Source organism: Bidens hawaiensis, unplaced genomic scaffold (genome assembly GCF_021521415.1).
Source record: "Bidens hawaiensis isolate Kalapana, Puna unplaced genomic scaffold, B.hawaiensis_p1.1 tig00003781_1, whole genome shotgun sequence".
Taxonomy (NCBI): domain Eukaryota; kingdom Viridiplantae; phylum Streptophyta; class Magnoliopsida; order Asterales; family Asteraceae; genus Bidens; species Bidens hawaiensis.
The window spans coordinates 733,256-758,436 of record NW_027491218.1 but is presented as its reverse complement, the minus strand read 5'-3'; the positions used below and the strand labels follow the sequence as shown (position 1 = coordinate 758,436).

General features: G+C 33.8%; 2 protein-coding genes and 1 pseudogene across 2 annotated transcripts; all 3 read left to right on the top strand.

Moving 5' to 3' along the window:
• Window positions 1–5,824: 5,824 nt before the first annotated feature.
• Window positions 5,825–6,247, top strand: LOC143624430 (putative mitochondrial protein AtMg00820 pseudogene; annotated as a pseudogene).
• Window positions 6,248–10,755: 4,508 nt separating this feature from the next.
• LOC143624466 (uncharacterized) lies at window positions 10,756–14,983 on the top strand. Its single transcript, XM_077095110.1, has 6 exons — window positions 10,756–11,447; window positions 12,394–12,458; window positions 12,543–12,665; window positions 12,800–13,402; window positions 13,533–13,746; window positions 14,338–14,983. The coding sequence occupies exons 1-6, from the start codon at window positions 11,174–11,176 to the stop codon at window positions 14,736–14,738; spliced, it is 1,680 nt and encodes a 559-aa protein (XP_076951225.1). The 5' UTR covers window positions 10,756–11,173; the 3' UTR covers window positions 14,739–14,983.
• A 6,141-nt stretch (window positions 14,984–21,124) lies between these two features.
• Window positions 21,125–22,945, top strand: LOC143624399 (uncharacterized). The gene is made up of 3 exons (XM_077095069.1): window positions 21,125–21,330; window positions 21,435–21,516; window positions 22,629–22,945. Exons 1-3 carry the CDS (start codon window positions 21,235–21,237, stop codon window positions 22,805–22,807), a joined length of 357 nt encoding a protein of 118 aa, XP_076951184.1. The 5' UTR covers window positions 21,125–21,234; the 3' UTR covers window positions 22,808–22,945.
• Window positions 22,946–25,181: the final 2,236 nt, after the last annotated feature.

Below are 25,181 nucleotides of genomic sequence, written 5' to 3'. Positions count from 1 at the left end.
CTTCAAACTCAAGGTATCCCAATATATTTTATTAGATAATATGGTATATAGAAAATCTCTTGCAGATCCATATATGAGATGCATCGAAGATCCTGAGATCCAAGAAGTACTTAAGGATTTTCACGAAGGAGATTGTGGCAATCACACAAGTGGAAGAGCATTATTTTCCAGGATACTCAGAATTGGATACTTCTGGCCAACAATGAAGAAGGATGCAGTGGAGTATTCAAAAAAGTGTGATGCTTGTCAAAGACACGCGAACATCCTTCATCAACCAGCGGAGCCTCTGTATCCTATATCCTCCTCATGGCGTTTCATGAAATGGGGTATGGATATTGTAGGCAAACTGCCAAAAGCACCAGGTGGAAAAGTCTTCATGCTTGCTATGACTGACTACTTCTCCAAATGGATTGAGGCAGAATCATTTGTACAAGTCCGAGAAAGGGAAGTAATATCTTTTATTAAACGAAATACTATAACTAGATTTGGTATTCCCGCTGAAATTATTTGTGACAATGGTTCCCAGTTTATCGGGAAGAGAACCACTAAATTTTGTGACAGTTGGGGCATCAAAATGATTACTTCAACTCCGGTTCATCCTCAAGCCAATGGCCAAGCGGAGTCTAGCAACAAGATCATCATCAACAATCTAAAGAAAAAGCTAGGATCCAAGAAGGAAAAATGGGCTGAAGAACTTCCTTATGTTCTTTGGGCAGACAGAACTACACCCAAAAATGCAACAGGCCAGACACCCTTTTCTTTGGTGTTTGGATCAAAAGCAGTAATTCTCACAGAAATGGTGGTTCCTACTGCGAGAACCAACATCCGTGATCCTGGAGTCAATAAAGAAGTCCTTCTTGAAGACTTGGATACTATAGAAGAACTCATGGATCTAGCAAAAATCAGAATGGCAGCTTATCAACAAATGGTAGCTAGGACATATAACAAAAATATCAGAATCAGAAGATTTCAAGAAGGAGATCTAGTGTTAAGGAAAGTCTTTCAAAACACAACAAATCCGGCTGATGGGAAGCTACCGCCCAAATGGGAAGGACCTTATCAAATTGAGTCGGAGGCAGGAAAGGGGGCATATAATTTGCTCACAATGGAAGGCAACAGGTTATCGAGAGCATGGAATGCCATCCACCTCAAGAAATATTTTTTCTGAGCAGGATCCACTATATATTATCCAAAAAAGGATCTAGGATCCTTAAATCGGTAACATCTTTCTGATCTGTTATTCTTTTTGAATTATTACTGTTAATTTAAGGATAATGTATTCTTAACACTATATCTTTTCCAAGTCTTGAATAACCATGCAGGATTACAATAATTCAGTTGATGTTCAAGAGATTGGCCACCCCTCCTTTACGTTTGAGGTACTATCTTATTTCCCTTGGCCTAGCCCACGATTGGATATGACCCCCGATGGTCATATCCCCTACGGTTTAAAGGTTTTCACCTTTCTCACGATCGCCAGTTGCGCACGCTATCCGACGTATAGTTCGGGGCAGCGAAACCAGTACACGCTTAGTGGCTGACAATTTCGTTGTCTCCGGCTATATGGAGGATTCTACGAATTATGGTAGACGTACCATACCTCCGGTTTATAACGTTTTCACGTTATCTCACGTTTGGGCAAAATTCCGGTTTGGGCGAGTCCCCAGTTTACATCCGAATCTTTGGGCCAGTCCCCAGTTTGGGCTTGTCCTCAGTTTGTTGGGCTTGTCCCCAGGGTATTTTATGGGATTGTCCCCAGTTGCATGGGCTTGTCCCCAGATTACACGAGCTTGTCCCCAGTTGCACGGGCTTGTCCCCAGTTTATTTATTGGGTTTGTCCCCAGTTTAATGGGTTCGATCCCAGTTGATAATATGAATTCTTTGCAACGGATTTTCTAAGTTTTTTCTGAAGATCAAGAAACTAAGGATCCCGGATCCTAATGCTACTCTTGTAAGGATCATTAAGAGTTCTATACTCCTAGTAACTTAGGTCTATCTAGACCTTCTGGTATGTTCTCTATTAGTAACTTATGTGTATTATTTGTTGCAATTATTTTGGGAATTTCAGTTTGAGAAGCTATTCTTTTAAAGTAATTTGATTACTAAAATCTTTAGCCATTTTAAGGATACGTTATCCTAAAACTTGCCCTGCAAGGAAATTCTCTTTTATAAATGTTATCAACTATTAAGAATGTTTTATCCTAAGATTTACGATGTAAGGATATTCCATTCTAAACGATTTTTAAAGATCTTTTATCCCAGAAATCTTTTACACAAAATTATTTTTCGAACTATTAACAACGCCAAACTTATATTTAACAAGTTTTTTTATAATAAATGACAAGTAAATAGTCAAAAGATTTATATATTAATTAAAATAAGCCTCAAGGACTTATCCAAAATACTTAACCCGGACTTCACCATACGAAAAGATGGGCCATCCATCTGGGTTAAGTGAAAGTTACTAATAGTTCATAAAGTGCAAGGAAATTAAAAACAGGGGCAACAAAGGCTTCATCCCCACAAACAGAGGATCCCTCCATCTTTGTCACCCCCGCAGATTGTCTTAAGGATCATGGATCCTTTACCCTAAATAACTATTGTTTATTACAGACCATAGAAATTGTTCATAAAACATCAACACCAAATAAAAAAGTGGGCTCGGGCCTTGTCTTTAATATCCTTTATCGCCCACTTAAGCTGCATCTTCAACCGCAGCATCACCTTCCCCCTTGCCAGCTTCAACCGCCTCCTTAACGCCACTGGTCCGAGCCTCGGTGTTCTCAACCATCTCTTCATCATCCTCACCACCAAGGTCATCAAGAGCAGACTTCCATTTCTCCACTTCCCAGGCTGACTTGTCAAAAGCAGGATCACCGGCTTCCTGCGCCATCTTGATCCGCGCCTGGAATACCGACCTGGCAGCCCACACCTTGGCTTCATTAGTTGCCTGCTCCACTGCCTCTTGACGTTGGGCTTCGGCTGAGGATATATGATCCTCCAATTGTTTCTTGAGTTGGATCATAGCTTTATCCTTAGCAACCGCAGCTTTCCCTAACCCGAACATTTTCTCGCTCATCTGGAGGATAGTCTTTTCGTAATGGTCCCTCATAGCAATCACAGCCTACCAATAAATTTCGTATCAAAATTGGGACAATACTGGATCCTAAATCACTAAAGGGGAAAATACGGTACACTTACAGAGTAGACAATGTCACAGTGAGTCTCGGGATCAGAGGATTTTTTCCTCTTGGAAGCTGCGGATTTAGCCCTGGTAGTGGCGGTCTTGGGCTCGGAGCTTATGCCAGCCTTTGAAGCCTCCTTCTTGACAGCAGAAAAAGTAACCATACAGTCGATGTCGTCAAGGGAGAACTTAAGAGCAGACTTTCCAGATTTCTTGGTGCCTGTAGAGGAGAAATCAACAGATAAGTATTCTATTTTATTTTATTTACTTTAAAATGATTAACTTACTTGACATGTTTGAACTTGAGGAGATGTCACAAAAACCTTCAATAAACCGAGCTTGAAAGGTCCTAACTTCGGTATCCAGTGCTAGGAACCGTTTTGCCTTTTCTTCTGTTCCAGGTAGCTTGCTCAATGAAGCGAAGTTTTCAACTGCAGACAACATAAAAGAATAGGTCTTAAAACTGAAGAATAAAGGATCCTGCTATTCCTTAAGGATCCAGGATCCTACTCTTCGTGACCCACGTTGAAGGAAGATCAGTCCCCCTGGTATCGATTAGCGTTTAACGAAGAAAAATTGATTCCTCCACATGGAATCATTTAGCGTGGCTTTGGAGATTGGATGGGGCTGTCGGGGTTGGATTTGAAGATAAAACGGGCAGAACCGAAAGTAGTAAGGGTATACAGATAAGACAACTCCGGAAGGCCAAAATTGATTTTTTCCTCCTTGAGGATTCTTTCGATAGTGCTAAGAACCCTCCAGATCATCGACATGGTTTGTATGTAAGATATGCCGGTAGAATCGAAAAAACTTTGGGTAAAAGGCGGAAAGGGGTATTTATAGCCAATAAGAAAGAGAGTTGCCGGAAAGCAGACCCAAACCTTGGAGTAAATATCGCATCTAATGTTGGATTCGTAGGGTCGGAACAGGGTTTCTGGAGGAAATAATGTATGTAAACTGTCGACCTCGGGATCCGTGAGCTTACAAATTTCGGAAGATGGGTTGGAAAGCAGACCTTGAGGTTCCATTTCGACTAGTTCGGAACCGCCGGATGAATGTTCAGAAGGTTTAGAAGAGGTCGGAGAAGAAGAAGAAGAAGAAGAAGAAGCGGCGGACATGATAAAAGAAAATAAGATACAGAGGTTAAAAGAATACCTGATGCGTCGGATAAAGGTGTATATAATCCAAGATATAGGGCGGCATATATAGACGGTTATAATTAACCTTGGGGGCTAAATGGTAAATTTTCTGGCAAAACCGTCCCATCATTCAGTTTTTGCAGGATTTTGAATTTCAAAATGACAGCTGTGCTCCACTGTCACCCGCCATTTTGAGGGCAATTGTTAGGCCACGATTTTTATACTGAGGATCCTTTATCCTTGACTGTCTTATGGATAGTTTATCCTTGAAATATATATCAGGATATAAAGGATCGACGATCCTCGGTATTGTTTGTTTACTAATAATTGCGTTTAGTATGGTGATGTGTTAGACAGGTATATCGACTTCAAGACGAACTTGCATCAATTATCCTCATGGGACATCCTGTAGCTGGAACATGGATCTAGGATCCTAATTCAACATAGCTGATTATGGAAGAACTCTCTAGAAGATTGACGTTTAAATAACAACAATGGTATCTAGACCTGGTCTACCGCTTTATTTGCTAGTGAGTGGCTATGAGCACGTGGTCAAAGAGCACGTTGGTGAAGAATGGAAGACTAGCGGATTTATAGGATGAAGTCGTTAAGTTTGTTAATTACTTTTTCCTTATATATTTGAGTATGATCGATAGGAATAGACACATGTACTTACACACACACTAGAGCAGAAGCAATTATTCTCTCTATACACTAGCTTTCATTGTAATCTCGATCATATACTCCACAAATATTTGTAATCACCTTTTGTTCATTAATAAACTCGACGGTGATAGTTTTCACCGTCCGAGGTTTTTTTGTGCCGGAGACCACGATAACCATATACTCATCGACCAAAGGTTACCTTGTTGATCATTGACTAAAGTACTTCGACCAAAGATTATCCTATTAATCTTCGACCGGAGCTATTTTACCAACGATTGCCTCGATAAGTTTTGACCGAAGTAAGCCTATCGTGATTAAGGGATTTTTCCCTCGTGATCAAACCATTGTGTTCACCGATATCACGCTTAAACATTTGTTATTATCAAATTAGCACCTTACCTCACATAACAGATTTGGATACTTAATCCTTAGCTGATTTTTGTCCAAAACAAAACCTAACCCGCCCACACCTACTACCACATTAAACCAAACAAACCATACCTCCACATGTGTGTTATGTCAGCTTCCCACTCAAAATCATATACAAACACCCACTGCAACACCTTTGCAACATCTTACACAAGTCCACCAGCCCACTACAACTCCCTTGAACAGTTCAACATCTGCTACAGCTCAAAATACTACCCCAGCCCACCAGCCCTCTCATTCACCACCACCACATACCCAATCTGCTTCCTCAAGCTCATCAACCCCTTATCCCACTTCTTTGGCTCACTCAAGCCCTGTTTCCACTTAATCTGATACATCCACTTCGGCTTCTGTCACTGATCCGTCGGCTCCATCGGGCCAGCCATCAATCACATCCTTTCATCCCATGAAAACTAGATCAAAATCCGGCATATATAAACCCAAACACTATGCGGATCTTTCAGTTTTTTCAACCCGTATTCATCATGCTCTTTTTGTAGCACATGATCCTAAAGGGTACAAATCAGCTACTAAACACGAAAAATGGGTTAAGGCAATGCAAGAAGAAATGGAAGCCTTGAACCATAACAAAACTTGGGAACTCGTGCCTCGTCCGGTAGATTCCAATGTTGTCGGTTCTAAATGGATCTATCGAACTAAATACAAAGCTGATGGAACTGTTGACCGTTACAAGGCTCGTTTAGTAGCTCAAGGTTTCACACAAATTCCTGGTTTAGATTTTTCTCACACTTTTAGTCCGGTCGTTAAAGCCTCAACAGTTCGTGTGGTTCTTGCTCTTGCCACGGCCCTTACATCAATTGGATGTTAAAAAGGCCTTCCTAAATGGAAATCTCAACGAAACTGTGTGTATGGAGCAACCACCCGGTTTCATCGATAAACATTATCCCGATCGTGTGTGTCGTCTTCAAAAAGCTATTTATGGGTTAAAACCGCCACGAGCTTGGTTTCAAAGACTTAGTACATTCTTAATCAACCATGGCTTTGCTTGCGGTCAAGCCGACACGTCTCTCTTTATTTATAAGAGAGATAACGTGCTTATTTATCTCCTAGTTTATGTTGATGACATCATTTTGACCGGTAATAATGCCTCTTTCATGCAAGCTTTTATTTCTCAACTTCACAAGGAATTTGCTATTAAAGATTTGGGAGCCTTGGGTTATTTTTTGGGTCTTGAGGTGACACATACCAACTCGGGCTTATTTTTAGGCCAATCAAAGTATGCCTATGATATTTTGTCTCGTGCCGGTCTCTTGGACACCAAATCGGTTGTCACCCCACTTGCTACCACCGACACCTTTATGTCTAAAGGTGTGCCTTTTCATGATCCCACCCTCTACAGGTCTTTAGTTGGTGCCCTTCAATATCTCACCATTACTCGTTCGGACCTCTCGTATGCGGTTAACCAAGCCAGTCAACACTTACAGTCACCTACTATAGCCCATTTTCAATCGGTCAAACGCATTTTGCGTTATGTCAAAGGGACCATCTTATTTGGTTTAACTTTTGATAAACCAACTATCACTACTCTTGTTGGTTACTCTGATGCTGATTGGGCTAGGTGCATCGAAACACGACGTTCAACATATGGCTATTCTATTTATCTTGGTGGTAATCTCGTGTCTTGGAGTGCCAAGAAACAACCAACCGTTTCTAGATCAAGTTGTGAATCGGAATATCGGGCAATGGCAAATACAACAACTGAAACCATATGGCTTACACATATCCTACGAGAGATCCATGCCTTACCTCCCGATCGTCCAACTCTGTTATGTGATAAAAAAACTGCAATTTCTTAAGTCAAAACCCGGTGTCATAAACGAGCAAAACACATTGACATAGACTATCATTTTGTTCGATAATTGGTTTCCTCTGGGCGGTTATATACTAAATTTGTTCCTACCAATCTCCAGGTAGCTGACATTTTTACAAAGAGTTTACCCGGACCGTTGTTTGAACGCTTCCGTGCTATGCTACGTGTTGGTCCACCACCTGTTAGATTGAAGGGGGGTAATAGCATCCCTTAAATTATGCACGTCAGTTAATGTATTCAATGTAATTGTTTTGTTATTTTAGGATAGAGATTGACCTCCATGATTTATGGTTATCTCAATCCTATTTATACTTGTACCAATATTATTGTAAATCAATCTCAATCATTATCACATCTTGGCTCAAGCTCGACTAGGTTAATGCATAGAGGTCTACAAGAGGCAAAAAGTAAACGAGTTTTATATGAGGCTCAAGCTCGGTTTGTTTTAAGTTTTCATCGATCCGAGCTCGAGTAGCTTGACTTGAGCTTACGAACGACTCATTTGCACTCATACCAATACATTACATCTTTAGATACCTCATACCATAATAATTGTTCATAACTAGTATATATTGTTTTTAGGTGACTAAGTGAGCATCTTTTGTTGTTGATATTCGTTTGAAACTTTGAATAGGTTCATGTTTGTTTATCTCCGTTTGTAAATATTCAAAACAAACATGTATAAACATAAAACAAAAAGAAACTGACCAATTAAAAGCTAACAACGCTAATTTAAAGTGTAAATACCATCAGAATAGCATGTTAGCATTAAACAACAATATGGATCAGACCAGGGCCAACCTTTGGGGGTGGCTGGGTGGTTGACGGCTACATACCCGACATTCCGCTAGGCCCGAAAATATATATATTTTTTAAATTATATGTATTTTTATTAAAAACAATATGTATATCTATACTATATATAAAGCATGAGTTAAGAACCTCTTAAAACTCATTGCTTCATATACAACATATAATGCATCAAAAATTTAAAAATTAGGGATAATTAAGTCTTTACTCACAAATATATACATACAACTTTGGTCTCTCAACTTCCTTACATTTTTTTGTAAAGTTTAATAATAGTTACGCATATGCCCCCTAATTCAAAACCAACCACCCTACGACTTTTTAACGTTCATAACATTTTCACACGTTAATATTTTTTCAAAAAAATTACATCATTAAAATTTGCATTTTATTCTCTTTAATTTGGGTATAATATGGCTATCGTTTTTAATTTTAACAAGTTAGAATGTTACGCGCTTGCCATTTAGAACCAGGTAACAAGTCGAGTCGGACGAGTTCTGAAAGTACAATAGGGTCGGAATGAGTCGATATAAATATGGTGGTTCGGGTTCGAGTAGAAATGGGCCAGATCAAAACGTTGTCGAGTTGGAACGGGTTTGGGGCAAAAACGGGTTGGTTTAAAAAAATGATTTATTTCGAATTATTGTATATTTCAAATTATTGTAAATTGGTTAAGCATGTTTTAATGTCGGTAACGTGCATTCCCGTCCGGTTACGCGTGTTCAATCTTCGATTACACGCAACTGGCTTTGCACGAGTTACCCGTCCAATTTTAGGTTACGTGCGCACTGTCATCAGGTGACGTATGTACCGACACGGACTATGCGCTCAATGTAAAGTTACGCTCGCGCCCCGCTGCATTGCGCGGGCACACTGCTAGTTCAATTACATAACTACTAGTTTGGTCTATTGGCAAAAATGTCTTACTCCCAACCAAAAGGTTATGGGTCTCATATGAGACATGTTTAATTCTATTTTTATATAAAAGTTTTTACACAATCCAAATTATAACCAAGTAAACTCATATAAATATTAAATTGTTTAAATCCAACAAAATACTATATTTACTTAAGATCCAAAAATATTTTCACCTTAGGCCCAAAACTTTTTTTGCTTTTTCAAAGCTGCCACTTAATCTGATTCCCCCGATGATTTTAAAATGTATTGGGCTAAAGTTGAGAACATTATTGCAAAGAAACACAAATGAACTTTAATGAGTAAACAATAAACAAATGATCGTGAACTAACTTGACATGGATTCATATTAATTTGCTTACCTAATAAGCATATATTTTCATTTATTAAAGATTTGATTCATTTAAATCCATTAAGAATTGTAAGCAACAATAAAACGATAAGTTTCATGGATAATCTTGTTAATATCGTCATATTCAAAATAATAATAATAAATTAATATAATAACAAAAATAAGAAGGAGGAGGTAATTTTTTCCGATTTGGCTTGAAGGTAAATGTAGAGCCATTCAATCATAGTCACGTCATATTAGTGTTATTGATAACAATAGACGAAACCATATATAATAATACTGGTTTTATCCTCTGTATTTACTGGAATTGTTTTATATTATTATTTTTTAATATTTATAATATTTTTTGGATTTTATTTTATTTATTGTAAAAAATTTAATAATATATTTATGGTTTGATTCACAAATAAAGGAGATTTTATAACCTAGTTTAAAAGCTATATGGGTTTGGTGATATCCAGGACGCGTTTATTTTTTTTTACTATGAAATTGTGTATTAATTAAAATCAAATATTAATTTTTAGTATATTATTATTTTATAGGATTTTCATATCAATATCTGATGAGATTAATTTTTAATTTAATGAGATGTTATAACCCGTTTAAAGGCTATCTGGGGTTTGGTGAGAATCATATCTGTAAATACGGGTCAAATGCATGAGAAGTTTTCATTTACAAATTAAGTAATTTGATGACTTGAGAGAATTTAGGGATCAACCAGAGATCTTTTAACTGTTTCGTTTATATATATTTAAGATATAAGATATGAGTGTTGATCACCATAATTAAAGAAGATATAAGTTGACTTTCATTATTTTGGGTAAAAAATATGGGAAGATTGATCGGGCTAAATTGGTAGAACTGGCTTTACTTTACACTTTGAAATTCTATTATGTAATTTGGTGTATAACATGTAATCTGTTGTAACTGTGGTGTTGTATTGTGACTAGTAACTCCCTCGTCCTTAAATAACAATAATAATTCGAAACACAAATAAATAACTCCTCACAAAAGAAGGTTAGCGTTATACCAACACCAGATTGGTTATTCAGACACCAGGTGAGCATACACGACTCGTATAAGCAGGGCCATCTCTAGGGGCAACAAAATGAAGCTAAAGCTTTAAACCCTCATTTTCTAAAGCCTTCAATTTTGAAAACAAAATTATTATGTGATTTGAGTGACATTTAAATTGAACTAGGTTAGAGAACGTGTGATGAATTGCATTACTTGGAATGAAAACAAGATAATTTTTTTACCAGGTTCATAACTATGCGAGTTTATGTAGGCAAGTATAAGTTATGTTTCATAGTTTCGTATAACTGCTATACGAGTGTATAAAGCTACACGACTCATATCTGACTCCTATAAGCCTATTTTTAAAAAATCAAAATTTGATTTTGAAAAAAATCCATACCCCGCGTCTACATCGAGACAAATACGGGTCAACCCGCCCATAACCATCTAATTCAAAACTCAAAACCCTAATCCCAATTTCTCTTTCACCACATTATAAATACCCATTTCTCCCATCCAATTCAGATCTCTTCTGAACATCAAAACCCCCAATTTCAATCCAATTCTTCAATTCCTCCAAAACCCACATATTATATACAAATCCAAATCTGGGTTTTCTTCAAAATCGTTCTTAATTCAATTCAATTCTTCAATTCCTCCAAAATCAACATATTATATGCAAATTCGAATCTGGGTTTTCACAAAATCGTTCAAATCGTTCAATTCCACCAAAACCCACAAGTTATTTGCAAATTCCAATCTGGGTTTTGCTCAAAACCGTTCAAATCGTTAAAATCGTTAATAACTGTTCTTAATTAATTTAATTACCAATGAATAGATCTACAACGGCGTATGTGAACTGGCGAGAAGTGGGTTCTACGAGCCGTAGAGGAAGAAAAGAGGTCCGGTTTTATTTGAAACGGGTTGATGGTAGTTTCGATTTGGCAGTTATTGGTAAAGAGAAGAAGAAATTAGGGTTTGGTGTTAATACGACGGTGTATCGGTATCGATATGCGAATATGCCGGCGAATATTCCGGTGGATCTTCCGGTGAAACTCAGATCTAGAAGAGAGGTTATTGATTGTTTAAACTCCATTGTTTCAGGTTCGTTTTTTATGTAAATTTTATTTTTTTTATTATTATTTAAATTATATTTTTTTGTTTTTTGTATGTGTGAGATTTATTGGGTTTTTGTTTGTTGTTTGGTTTAGGGTATTTGATAATTGAATAATTGTGTAATGTAGATATATTCATGTTAATTGTCTTTCGGGTGTGCACGGTTAGCTGGAACCTTGGTTTTTGAGATTTTGAAAATCGTTCGGTTTTGGTTCGGTTTGAGTGGGTATTCGGCTAAAACTGAATAAATAAACAGAAACTTCAGTTTTTTTAGTTTTCGAAAACAGTTCTGTTTCGGGTTTTCGGTTTCAATTTGGCTTTAAATCATTTTTTTTAATTATTAACTAATTTAAATCATTTTTTAATTATTAAATAATTGGTCTATATATATTTGGGCTAAAATATTTTATATACATATTTCTTATAAATTATTTAAAATAAAAAATTGAGTATCTATAATTTGTTTTTGATGAAATGCAAAACCAAAACCAAACCGTCGTTTTTGTTTCGCTTCGGTTGTCGATTTCGGATCGGTTTTAGGCTTTTATCGGTTTTACGTCCACCTCTAATGATGTTTGTTAAAATACATAATTTTGCTCAATTGTCTAATGATCTGGGCTGCAGGAAGAATTAAATCAGATTCCAAGAACTGGTTGAGAGCCTCGGAATTTCCGAGCCCTGTTTACTAGGTTAATATCAATCAACTATGTTCTCTTTTGGTCAACTTATTTTGATTTGTGTTGACTCAATTCCGTCATACATCATCATGCCTCATTTAGAATTTTAGATCCAATAAGTGTTAATAATTTGACTCCTATATTGTTTGTTCTGCCTGACTTATGATTTTTTTTAAATTACATTGCTTGCATCTATTTTATTCTTTGTACATATACTTGAGCAGAGTATTGATTCTTTGCTTTCTTCATGGTTTTAGGTGGCCCGTTTCGTCCTCCGCTGCAGCCCGTTTCGTCCTTGAGGTTGAACACAGAAAAAGCAAAGGTATCTTTTTAAATATAAATTTAATATTTTGATTAGTTATTATTTAAAATATTTTAAGTTTCTTATAAAGTTTTATTTTTACAGGATATTTATATGCATAAAACGGACTGGCATGCTGCAGAGTCTGTATGGGTTGGTTCTCCTTGCATTTGCAAGAAAAAGTTGAAGCACTTCGGAGCTTACACTCGTCGCGGTGTTAAAATCTCGGTGGGCTTTCTTTAATCATTATTTATTTATTTATTTTTTTAAAGAAGAAATTTTTTTTCCGGTTAACATGCCATGGTTTTTTTTTACTTGTACTAAATTAATTTCTTTTCTTTTGATTATTATTATGTGATCAGGTTCAAGATTTTGTGTACGTATTAGCAGAAGGAAGCAAACGACTTGTTGCTTACATAAACGACTTATACGAAGATTCACGAGGATACAAAACCGCAGTGGTACAGTGGTTTCACAAAATCGATGAACTTGGTCTTGATTTACCTTGTACATACAATGACAAAGAAATTTTCTTTTCACTTTCTCTTCAAGATCTTAGCATCGAGTGCATAGACGGACTAGCAACCGTACTCAGTCCTCAACACTATGAGCGTTTTCTCAAATCAAGTGCAGCTCGCACGATCATGGACCGTCCTTTTGTGTGCCAAAATCAATTTGAGAATGAAGTGGTCAGCTCCTTTGACCTTACTCGAGTCAAGGGCTACTGGAACCAAAACATAGTTAAATTATTGTCTGCTGATGAGGTTAGCGTCAGACCGAAGAAAAGGCTTAGGAAGATGGTGGACGTTGAATATTCTTTAGGTTCGGAAATTGAAGTGTTGCAACAAGATAGTGGGATTAGAGGTGTTTGGTTTAGAGCTGTGGTTATTAAGAAGCATAAAGATAAGCTTAAAGTTAGGTATCAAGATATTAAAGACGCAGCTGATGAATCCAATAATCTTGAGGTGAACATTAGCAAATGATTATATATATATATATATATATATATATATATATATATATATATATATTTTCTATTTAAAAATCTAGCTTTTTTCCTTTAATTACTAAAAAGTTTTGAACTTTTTTTTGTAGGAATGGATAATGTCATCAAGAGTTGCTGTCACCGATGAATTGGGAATCCGTCATGCTGGTAGGATGACGGTTAGACCAACTCGACTGGCCAACAAGGTTGATGTGTGTTCAGTTGATATCGGTTGTATGGTGGATGCGTGGTTGCATGATGGTTGGTGGGAAGGAATTGTGGTGCATAAAGAATCTGACGATAGAATCCATGTTTATTTTCCAGGTTTGTGAACTTGATTGATCGCCATATATATTATATGAATAGGTCTTCAAAGGAACCATGCGAGCAAAGAAACAAACGACCACGTTCATGTTTGTTTAAATTTAACTAAACTATCGGACACGAACAAATAAACGAATTAGGTTTCCTTGATCGTGTTCATTTGTTAAGAAAATGAACTTCTTAGTGTTCGTTCGTTAAATGTATAAATGAGCATAGCTGAACAAACTTAACTGAACTAAATTGTAAAAAGTTTTAATGAGTTATGGGCATATTAACGAACATAAACAAATGTAACTTAAATTGCATAAACGAATGTGAACTAACGAAAATAAATGATTTTAAGTGAATGAACTCTCTACGGGGCATGCGTTCATATTCGTTACTAAATGAGCAAAACTTTTTGTTTATGGTGTTTGCTCTTTAATATTAAATAAATGAGCATAAACGAGCTTCCTACCGAACGGTTCTCCAAAATTTTGCTGAACGTTTGATTTGTTTACAGGCCTATAAATAAATATAAACTATAAATCGGATCATTATTGATCTTTAAAGCATGTAAGTTAATGTTAATATTTTATTTATGTTTTTCAGGTGAAAAAAACCGATCAGTTTTCGAATCTAAGGATTTGAGATATTCTCAAGAATGGTTCGAAAACAGTTGGAAGAAAATGGAAGCGCGGCCAGATATTATTAATCTAATATCTCGTGAAATTAAAACCATCTCAGAAACTACCAAATCCAATGATAATGTATCCGATTTAAGTTCAGAAGAAAACCGTGACTTCGAAGCGGATTTACTTGCTAGTTTAAACTGGAATTGGTCAACAGCCAAGAAACGACAACGGGGGCATATTTGTAAAAACAAGAGTTTAGGAACAGTTGAAACGAGAAAACCTGACGGGTTCACAATGTCAGTTTCTGGTAAAATGGGCTGCAAGTTGACCCGTGGTCAAAAGGCTTCACCGTTAACCAACTTAGTTATGTCCAGGTGAAAGTTTTTACATTTTTCAGTTGGAGTTGTGAACAATTGTTAGTTAGGTGGTTAGCTGGATTTGTGACATAGTTTTTTAGTGTTTGATGAGGTAGGATGTGACTAGTTTGAAGGGCTTAGATTAACCTAGTATTGACTTAGATACTAGATTTTATAGCATGTTTTGTTTTCTGTACAATATTGTTTTAGTTTGTACTAATTTAATAATGTCGTTTTATGCAAATTGAGGTCTTTTTGATAGGTTTCAGTTTTTTGGTTGTTTGTGTTTTGACATTATTATTTAAGCTGTTGTGATTTTAGCTTTGAAAACCAACTGTTGATTACAGCTTATAAATATTAAACCGCAAATCAAACCGGTTAACAATTTAGCTTCGCAGCATAGATGTTATGAGCTGTTTTTTAGTAGAACTCGATCTACTTGTGGCTTGCTTAAAGTAACTCTAATCTTTACCTCAATTAAAGATTTTATACCTCAATATAAAAAACCGTTTTCGAATCTAAGGATTGTATATTTGAAGCTCAACTTGTACTTGGCCTGTTTAGCATCGAGACCTTTTCTTTTTGTTCTATTAAAAAAACTGAGCTGAAAAGAATTATGAAACTGAAGCGGCCAAATTTTTAAAACTGAGCCAAACGGAGTCGAGTCTAAGTTTTCAACTTGGTTTAAATTTTGAGCTCGAGCTTGGCTTGTTGTATTTAATCACACTTAACTCGCACAAACTTGGTCGTTTATGTGTAAACAAAGTACAAGGGTCTGTCATGTCCATTAGTGTGTAGTTGTACGTATGCATCGTAAATTCGTATATATAAATAAATGATGTTTGGGTCGATCGAAAACAACGAACCCACATATTCATACTAGTTCGATCAATTTTGTGTTGATCGATCCTGTTGTATCAATTCTTGTCAAGATGGCTTGTGAACAATCCTATTTGCAAAAACAAAAAAGGTAAATAAAAAAAAGTAAGGTAAATGTCCTGTTTGATTTGTACGGTTAGTTTCAAGTTTCAAACTGTTAAACTCGGTTTTCAAACCGTGAATCATGCGCCGCCTGAACAACTTTCTTTAGTCTAAACTGTTCGTTAAGTTTAATGGTTTGTTAATAGTTTTGGTTCAACATAAACACTGAAATTGATATGTTGTATAAAGAAAAAAACTTTTTTTTTTTTTTGATATGTAAATCAATCCAATAGTTATAAGAAAATAAAGTTTGTGGTTTAGGTTAAAAGTAACACTCAACTAAACCCAACTACTAACCGCTAATCATATGAGACAGTAGTAACTTATGAAAAGTTAATGGACTGAAACTGTACATCATCAATAATTCAAGGGTCTTATTTGGCTATGTACAATTTTCTGTTTCATTGAATAATTTGAATTTTGACAATTCCTTTTGTTCTTCCTTGTACGCCTGTAGTGTGACACCACCGGCTTAATTGACTGAATTTTGGTCTTACAAGTTACTAGTATTCCACTAGACAAATTATATTTATTTGAGTACATCAACTAAAGCTCTAGTCAATTGTTTGACTGTTATATGTTTGGAGCATGCTTAAATGTGTTGGTTTTTCCCTTTCATGAATTGCGGCGGCTCATCTAATCAGTTAATAGTAGGACGAAACTAGTGATCTATGACCGTGAGCAGGACGATAAGATGTCGCACAAAGTTTACAAAACGAGCCTCCCCCATATTATGGATTCACGAATCCGTGGTTAAATTGTACATATATATAGATTTTTAGCCTAAGGGATGTGACGGAATTAATCCATGTAGTGATTATAGACTATTAGTGACTAGTATTGATTAGAAGATGTAACTTTCTAGTTTGTGATGATGACAATCTTGACCATCTCTTCCTTTGTCGTTTCTAAGTGTCTAACACATGTTTATACAAAATAAAACACATATGTAAACAATGGAAATGTCATTATGAGGTCATGAGACGTATTTCGATGAACGCAAGTGCCAGTAGGGGTCATGTATAGGGGGTGTCGATTCTTGACACGACCCGAAACCCAACCCGAACCTGACACGAAAAAAAACAGGTTTTGGGCTGGCTAACACAACCCGTTTAAAAAACGGGTCGGGTTCGGGTTGACCTGTTTTCTAAACAGGTCGGGTTCGGGTTAACCTGTATAAAAATGGGTTGACCCGTTAACCCGTTTAATTTTAGATATTTTAAAATTAATTTTATATTCCCTCTTTAGTTTTAAAATGTGTTGAAGAATTTAATTATTTTTCATTCCCCATATTATATTTTTAGGTCTCCTCTTAAATTTTATTTTTCGTGAACAACACTTTTAAGTTCTCAACCAAAATTTCATTACCCAAGACGCATTTCTTCTATCCATTCACCAATATACATGAACATATCGTCAAATCCATCTATATCTAAATCAGCTCATGCTTAAATTCATTTGAATTTTGCAACATATGGTTTGATTTTATTATAATTTGTATGTCTGACTAAATAAATTAACTTGTTTAAAAAATATGGGTTAAACGGGTCGTGTTCGGGTCGACCCGAATTTATGTGTGTGCGGGTTAGGGTTGACATATTTGACACGAATAATAATATGGGTCGGGTTCAGGTTGCACATTTCAACCCGTCAACCTGCCAACCCGCAACCCGTTAATCCGCCAACTTGCCAACCCGACACGTTTGACATCCCTACTACTCATGTAGGCGTATATGTGCAAAAGATGTATCCCCTAACACTCATATGAGAAGGGACTAGCTTGTGTGAGTGTTGTGAGCTTTTAAACAAAATATCGATTTTTTAATAAAATATTGTAACATAAAAAGGTAACACATTGTTGTAAACTCACCCACGAAATACAATGTTTATTCATCTCTTTTAAAATTTAAAAATAATATAAACAACTTTCATTTATTTATAAATCCTATACACTAACCAGGGCCGGCTTCGATAATTGAAAAAAAAATTGGGCCGGAAACGAAAAATATTTTGGGCCTAAAGTAAAAAGAGTATTTTGTTGGGTTTAAACAATTTAATTTTTAAATTGGCTTCCTTGGTTATGATTCGGGTTGTTTGAAAAACTAATGTATAAAAAGTGAATTTAAACATGTCAATGAGGCTTGAACCCACAACCTTTTGGTTGGGAGTCATACCCCTTTACCACTAGAACAAGTTAGTTGTTATATAACTATGTTAAAACATTAACTATAGATATAGTTATTCATAAAATTACATATAATTTAAAGAAAATAATAATTCCGGGCCTATGGCCGTCGACTACCCTGACATATGCCATGGCCGGCCTTGACGCTAACACATACAATCAATGCGTAGATTATATTATATATGTATAAACCACAACAAACTTAATAAAACATACAAACAAATTGACTGTATAATTTTTATGTGCGTATGATACGCATTTATATGAAAAAACGATTTTAATTTGGTGTAATGTTCTTTTTTTAAATCTTATCTATAATATTTAATTTAATCACGTAAAACCCGAGGATATGTTTGTTGAACATTCTTCAGTTAAACTTAAATAAATAAACACGAATAAAATGCTCATCCAATTGTTTAACCTTTTAAGTTTGGGTGTAGATTCTTCTAACTTGGTGTATAATATACCAATTTATGATCTAGCCTTTGACAAGAATGAACTCTATCATTAGTTACACCTACAAAACGAATATAATTAATGTAAAATACAAACAAAAACAATTGTAGTAGGTGGTAGTGTGGTACTTGGGAGGTTGGCAATGTTCTTGAGGCATGTTTGTAGTTTGTCAACAAAATATTTTTTTTCTTTATTTATATATATAGCATATATAACTATTATTTTGCCCGAACCATGAGATCGTTATAGATAATTAAACTGTATGTGTCAAGTTATTTTACAAATGAGAACAAAAATGAAAATGATGAGAATGATTTGTAGCCACACAAAAAACTCTAAAAAATATTAAAAAAAATCATAACTCAAAAAATAATAAAGAAATGAAAAAAGTAAAAACACGAAAATGTTTCCACCGTCTTTCTTATCTCATAAAATAAAGAAACACAATGGTAAGTGAAAAAAGTTGTCTTTTTGTTTATCATTGTGTTTTATGTTTATTTTTGTCATTGTTTGTGTCTTTTTTGTTTGACATTGTGTCTTTTTTTCTTTATATTGTGTCATATTACTCAATATTGTGCTATATTTTGTTTGGTATTATGCTATATTTTGCAATCAATTGTGTCATTTTTAGCTATAATTGGGTTTTTTGTTCATTTGCGTCATTGTGTCTTTGATCACACCATTGTGTCTTTTCGTCAATTTTTTTTAATTTTTTAACGGGAATCATGGCGGAAACATTTTAGTTTTTTTTTATATTTTGAGTTATGAGTTTTTTATTATTTTTTTTGAATTTATTTTTAAGGGGTTTTTTCCTCATTTTTGTCTCCCTTTGTATTTTAACTTTACCCATCAATCTATATACGTTGTATTTGATAAACGAAGTGAAAGAAGAAAAGAAATGATTGTAAGTTCAAGTTCGATTATATACTTTAGTTACATTTCTTTAAATAATTCAACGATTCATTGCATTTTAATGATCATAGATTATTCAACAACTTCAGTTTCTAATTTTGAAGCTTGCAAAATAATTAAAAGATATAGGACTAGCATAGGAAAAAAATGTACAGAATGAAAAAGATGAACAACTCAAATTATAAATATACATACAAATGTCTACTAATGTGTATACGTACATTTGTAATCTATTCATCTTCTCATATTTTGATCATATGTATATCTTTGTTTTTGTTATGTCTAATTAAGGTACTACTTGGATGATGTCATCTTTGCAAAAACAGGTTCAAGAAGTTGTTCTTTTAGCTGATACAATGGAATCAGTGATCTAAGATTGTAACTTGTAAGAGAGACAATGAGTGTGTGAATTGTGATATTATGGCTTCATGATTCTACATTAAAAAAAAAGATTAAAAAAATAAAAATAAAAATAAATAAAATAAAATCATGATTGCATCATTACCAACTAGAAAGTTGAAAATCAATTAATTTATACTACTTAAGGCGAAGGAGCATCAATACATGATATAAAATAGACACATATCTCAAATAAATCATATATAATATATATGTCACTACAAGAATCAAAACTTTATTAGGGTAAATAAATCCGGAAAGAAAACTGATTTATGTTTGTTCGTTATAAGAATCACGCACTCGTTTATTTTCATTTATTGATAAACAGACATAACAAGTTTAAAAAAATGACGAAAGATGAAAAATAAGTATTAGAAAGACGACGTGTAAAACAGGGTAGGAGCGATGTAACGTTAAGATAACATAATAAAATGATAAAAGACAAGACAATTAAATGTAACATACTCAAATAAAACTTAGTCCATGTTGATTCGATTTATTTACCCTTTATTAATAGTGACTTTTGAGGTGTATTTATTGAACTTGGTAACAATTACATACCACATATATGATCTAGCCTTTGACAAAATGAATTTTTATCATTAGTTACATCTAGAAAACGAATATAAATAACATAAAATACAAACAATAAAATTGTAGTAGGTGGTACATGAGAGGTTGCCAATGTTATTGAAGTGTATTTGTCAACCCTTACAAGGATTTTTTAACTCCATCTCTCTCACACGTATACACACATCTTCTTTCGAACACACATATACACATCATCACTCACACATGCTATATGTGGACCAACCAAGTATATAAGGTAAACCAACTCACAATATTTTATTTTATATGTAATTAATGATATATTATGGTTTTTTACAGAGTTTTAAGTGTCCACCTTACATCTCTTCAAATATAAAATTATATTGAAATTTATTATGTTTTTCTTTGTTTAATTAAACAATATTTTTTATATTTTTATTATTACCTTTTCTTTTATCCTATCATAATCACTTTAAAAAAATACTAGAAAAAAATTAGGATGAGACAGAAACTTTTCAAATTTATAAAAAAATCATGACATTTTCTTTCTCATTCACTCACAACAACCTAAACAACTTCTTAAAACCCCAATCACATAATATGGTTGATCAAATGCTTTAGTTATTTCACTTTTTCTAAAGGTTATTGAACGCTCCATTAAATTAATTTTGTTATCATGATTAGCACGTAAATGTTATCATAACTCTTAATTACAGGTTATAACAATAGTTAATTAGTTATCATTATTTATCTAATGCGACCTAACCCGACTCGACCCAAAAATTCAGATATCAAGTTAAGAAACCTTCAATAAACAAAGAAACATGAAAAACAAAAATAATAAATAAGAGTCCACCACACATTCTCTCACACACATATACATACATCCTCTTTCTCACACACATATACATACATCCTCACAAAGTCATGTTTCCCTTTTCATCTTGACCAAACTTGTCATACATCTTCCCCACCTTTTAATCTCTCTCTCTTCCAAAGAGAGACATAACAATAATATCAACAATTAATAATAAATATGGCTGTAAATGATCAGAATGAAGAAGATGAACAACTCAAATTAGCCATTGTTCCAACCACACTTGCCACCATAGAATCCTTAACCTTCCCTCTCGTAATCTTCTCATTAAACATGTTCATATCTTTGTTTTTTGGTATGCCTTATTAAGGTACTAACTAATTATTGCCTTATTGGTGATGTCACCTTTGCAAAAACAGGTTCAAGAAGTTGTTCTTTTAGCTGATTTTCGATGCAAAAATTGTCAAGATAGAGTTGCTGATATAGTCTCAAGATTAAATGGTAAGTTGTATTTTTTTAAAAGATTTCTTGATTTTCTGGTAACGTAATTTGATCACGGTTTTGGGTCTAGTCAAATCGTAAAACCACGAAAACTGGCCGGTTCGGATTGTGTTTTTACAAATTCATAGTTACCGGTTCGGCTCAAAATTTTCATTAAAACCATCAAATTTACATGCCAAATTACGTCACCGGAGTATCAAAAATTTTGAAAAGACCCAAATGAAATACTTGTATAGTTTATATAATTATATTTTTGTGAAGAAAATATTAGCTAAACACATTTATTTAAATTATCCTTTGTTTTAGGAAATTTTGAAATAATTATGTAAATTTTGTTTCAATCAAATATTTAAGGGAAGTCAAATCATATTTTAGTAATTGATGTATTTTCAAAACCCAAATATATATATTAATTTATTTATGTATATTTTGTATTTTTTATTTTTAGATTATTAGTCTATATAATATATTTTTTCACCTATAAGATATACATAAAAATTTAAAATTATGTATTGATGTTTTTCGTCTCGTATACTATATGGGTTCTAAGCTAATATAATATATAAATACAACTTTATAAACTCAATAATAAATGTTAAACAACAGGTTCAGTTTATACGGACGGTTTCAGTTACAAAATTATTAAACCCGAAGACTTAGCCGTACCGTATGTATTTCAAACCGACCAAAACAAATTTTAATAGGGGGCCAGAAATTTGTAGTTAATTTGAGGTCAGAAATTTAAACAGTAGGCCCATAAATAACCTCGATTCTCAAAGTCTTAAAAGCATTAAATATTTTTTTTAATGTGTTATAATAACTTAAATGGCATCAAATAATTTCTTTTTTAACAACAATCTGATCATACTTACACTACATTGACTCGAATCCTCAACATCACGATTATTTTATATATATTGATACCACTAAATCAAAACCCTTTTGGTTAAAAGCATTATATAGATTTATTTTCTTTAAAACGTGTTTTTACATTTATCTAATACGATATAATATATCCCCATCGTGTGAACGTATATATTAATGCACCAGATCTTAACTCATACATCATTTTACTCGTAATATCATAACGGATTTACATTCTCAAACCATAGGTGAAGTAGAGTCTATGGAGTTTAGCTTGATGGAAAAACGGGTAACCCTTACAATGACCCGTAGAGATCAAAAGGTGGCCGAAATATCTAGAAAAGAACTTCAACATGCAACAATATACAAAAACCGAGCTAACAAGTTTTCTTTAGTTAAAAGGATTTTTCGCTCTTCTTCTGGTTGATTTCTTCATTTGATGAATTATGGTATATACATAACTAGAAGTTGTTATATAACATGAATGATGAAATGTAAATGTTTAATTCATTAGATAGGTTATACATGTAACCCTAATTACATTCTTAACAATTATTATTAGTGTAAATATATGCTAACATGTATGGATAATCTTACGAATAAATATACACATAGTCATGTATGTGGATTTTACTCATTAAGCATGCTAAGGTTTGTAAAATATGAAAATGTCTTTAGTTACCAACATTATTTAACTTATTTATAATTGTAATAATAAGTCATATTTTGATTTCTTTAAACAAACATTTATGGGGTAACTTTCTAATTTTCTATCTAAATTTGTATATCTTTTATTGAGTAGTGATCATAAGTTAATATTTACAATTTCAAATTTTGTTTTGGATACAAAATAATACATATTTTTTTTAATCGAAGAAATTAATGTTTTCATTTCAAATAAAAATAAGAGGATACAATTACAATAAAGAGCCATGTAAGCGGGCAACATATTTAATCTTCAAATTGAGTTTCGAGCCTAACTTTAGATGTATAAGAACACCACATTAGGGTTTTTTTTTTCTTATAAGTGGACGTTACTCTTCTTGTAATGATTTTAAATACTTGTGAAATAATAATTATTTATAAACTAGTTGTTTGTTAAAGTATTATACTAAACCAAAAATTTATTGAAAAGTAAAGGAGGGAGCCAAAAACATAAAAGCACACCATTTATCTAAAAGTATGCTAAAATGGCACTAGGCAAGTAAGTTCAAATTAATATAATAAAAGTTGGAAAAATCGTTGGATCATGATTAGTTATTGTCACTAATGAAAATATTTAACAAAACAATATCAAAAAGTCACAACATGGTTGATGGTTCTTTAAACATACAAAACTTTAAAATATAGTTACGGATTAACAAATAGACACTTATTATCATGTTTGCTTATTGCTAAAAGCATAAGACACCGACGTTATTTTAAGATTGTATTTAGTGATAATATATTGATAAGATGTAAAGTCTGTATAAATATAGGATCGATATCAGTTTATAATCTTGACCATGGGACCATAATAATCTTGATTTGATTTATTCATGGTGTATAGAGGTCATAAAAACAATCCATGAGAGTGGTGTGTACCTACATAACAATCCACAAATGCTAAATCGAGCTGAAACTTTAAGCTCGAGATAAACCACACTGTCGGGAAAAGAAGACATAATCGTGATAAAGAACACAAGGGCTTCGACATGGATTAATTGTAGTTCTCCTTTGTTGTATGCCTATATTTTGAAACTATTCTCCATCCAGTCCTACACGTGTGCATATATTATGTTTTTATAGGGCTTTTGGTATACGTCGTATGATGGATACCCGTAAGTGGGTTAAACTCTAAAGAAAACAAGAAGAAGATAGAATAAGTTTTACTGCAAATTTTTCTTCATATTTCAAACAAAATGCTAGTACAATTTGTAGAACTTGAAAATGCATGCTAACCTAGAAAATGGGAAAACGTGCAAGACTAATAACTAAAAATAGGAAACATGGAAACGTGAAAAGCAACTAAAAATAACAAAAAGCAACTTTCATGCGTGACTAATTCAACCCTAACTGACTACATGGAAACGTGGCTTTACGATGGTACAAGAAAAAAGAATTGTTTAGCTAGAACTAAACTAACAAAATATGGGACATATATTTGATCATCAAATTTTGATGCACGTTGATCATTTTATTTCCTAACTATTTTATGTAATGATACCATCTCCTACTAGTCCAATACAAAGCCCAGTGTTACTCCATTTAGGCCCAAGTAATGCCACATTGGTTCTTGTAGTTTTGATCCTCTTGGCCTCTCTCTCTCTCTCTCTCTCTCTCTCAAATGAATATGTAAATTTTTAAAAAAAATTATGTTTGTTTTTTTAAGGTCGGGAATTAAGGAATAAGTTGTGGGGTGGGTGTGTTCACTTTAAATTAAAAAAATCAAAATAAACATGTATAAAACATTTGATTCGAATTTCGAATTCGGTTTTCGAATCGAATTTAAATTTCTAATTTTCAGTCCGATTCGACCTAAACATTGAATTTGAATATATTATTTTTATTTTTTTGCTACAGTTATTTAGCTACAGTTACACGGATTGTTCATGTGACATATTACAAATTTGGTCCCAACTTGCTGAATGCAAAATTACATCTATGCTTCACAATAGTTTGAAATCATATACACAAGTAGTACAATGATAACCCCATGACTTGTAAGTTAGGGACTTAAATTTAAACTGGGTTCCTAACACTTGTTTATCTAAAAATCTATAATATATTTCACTTTTTTTTAGATTTATACCATTAGATCT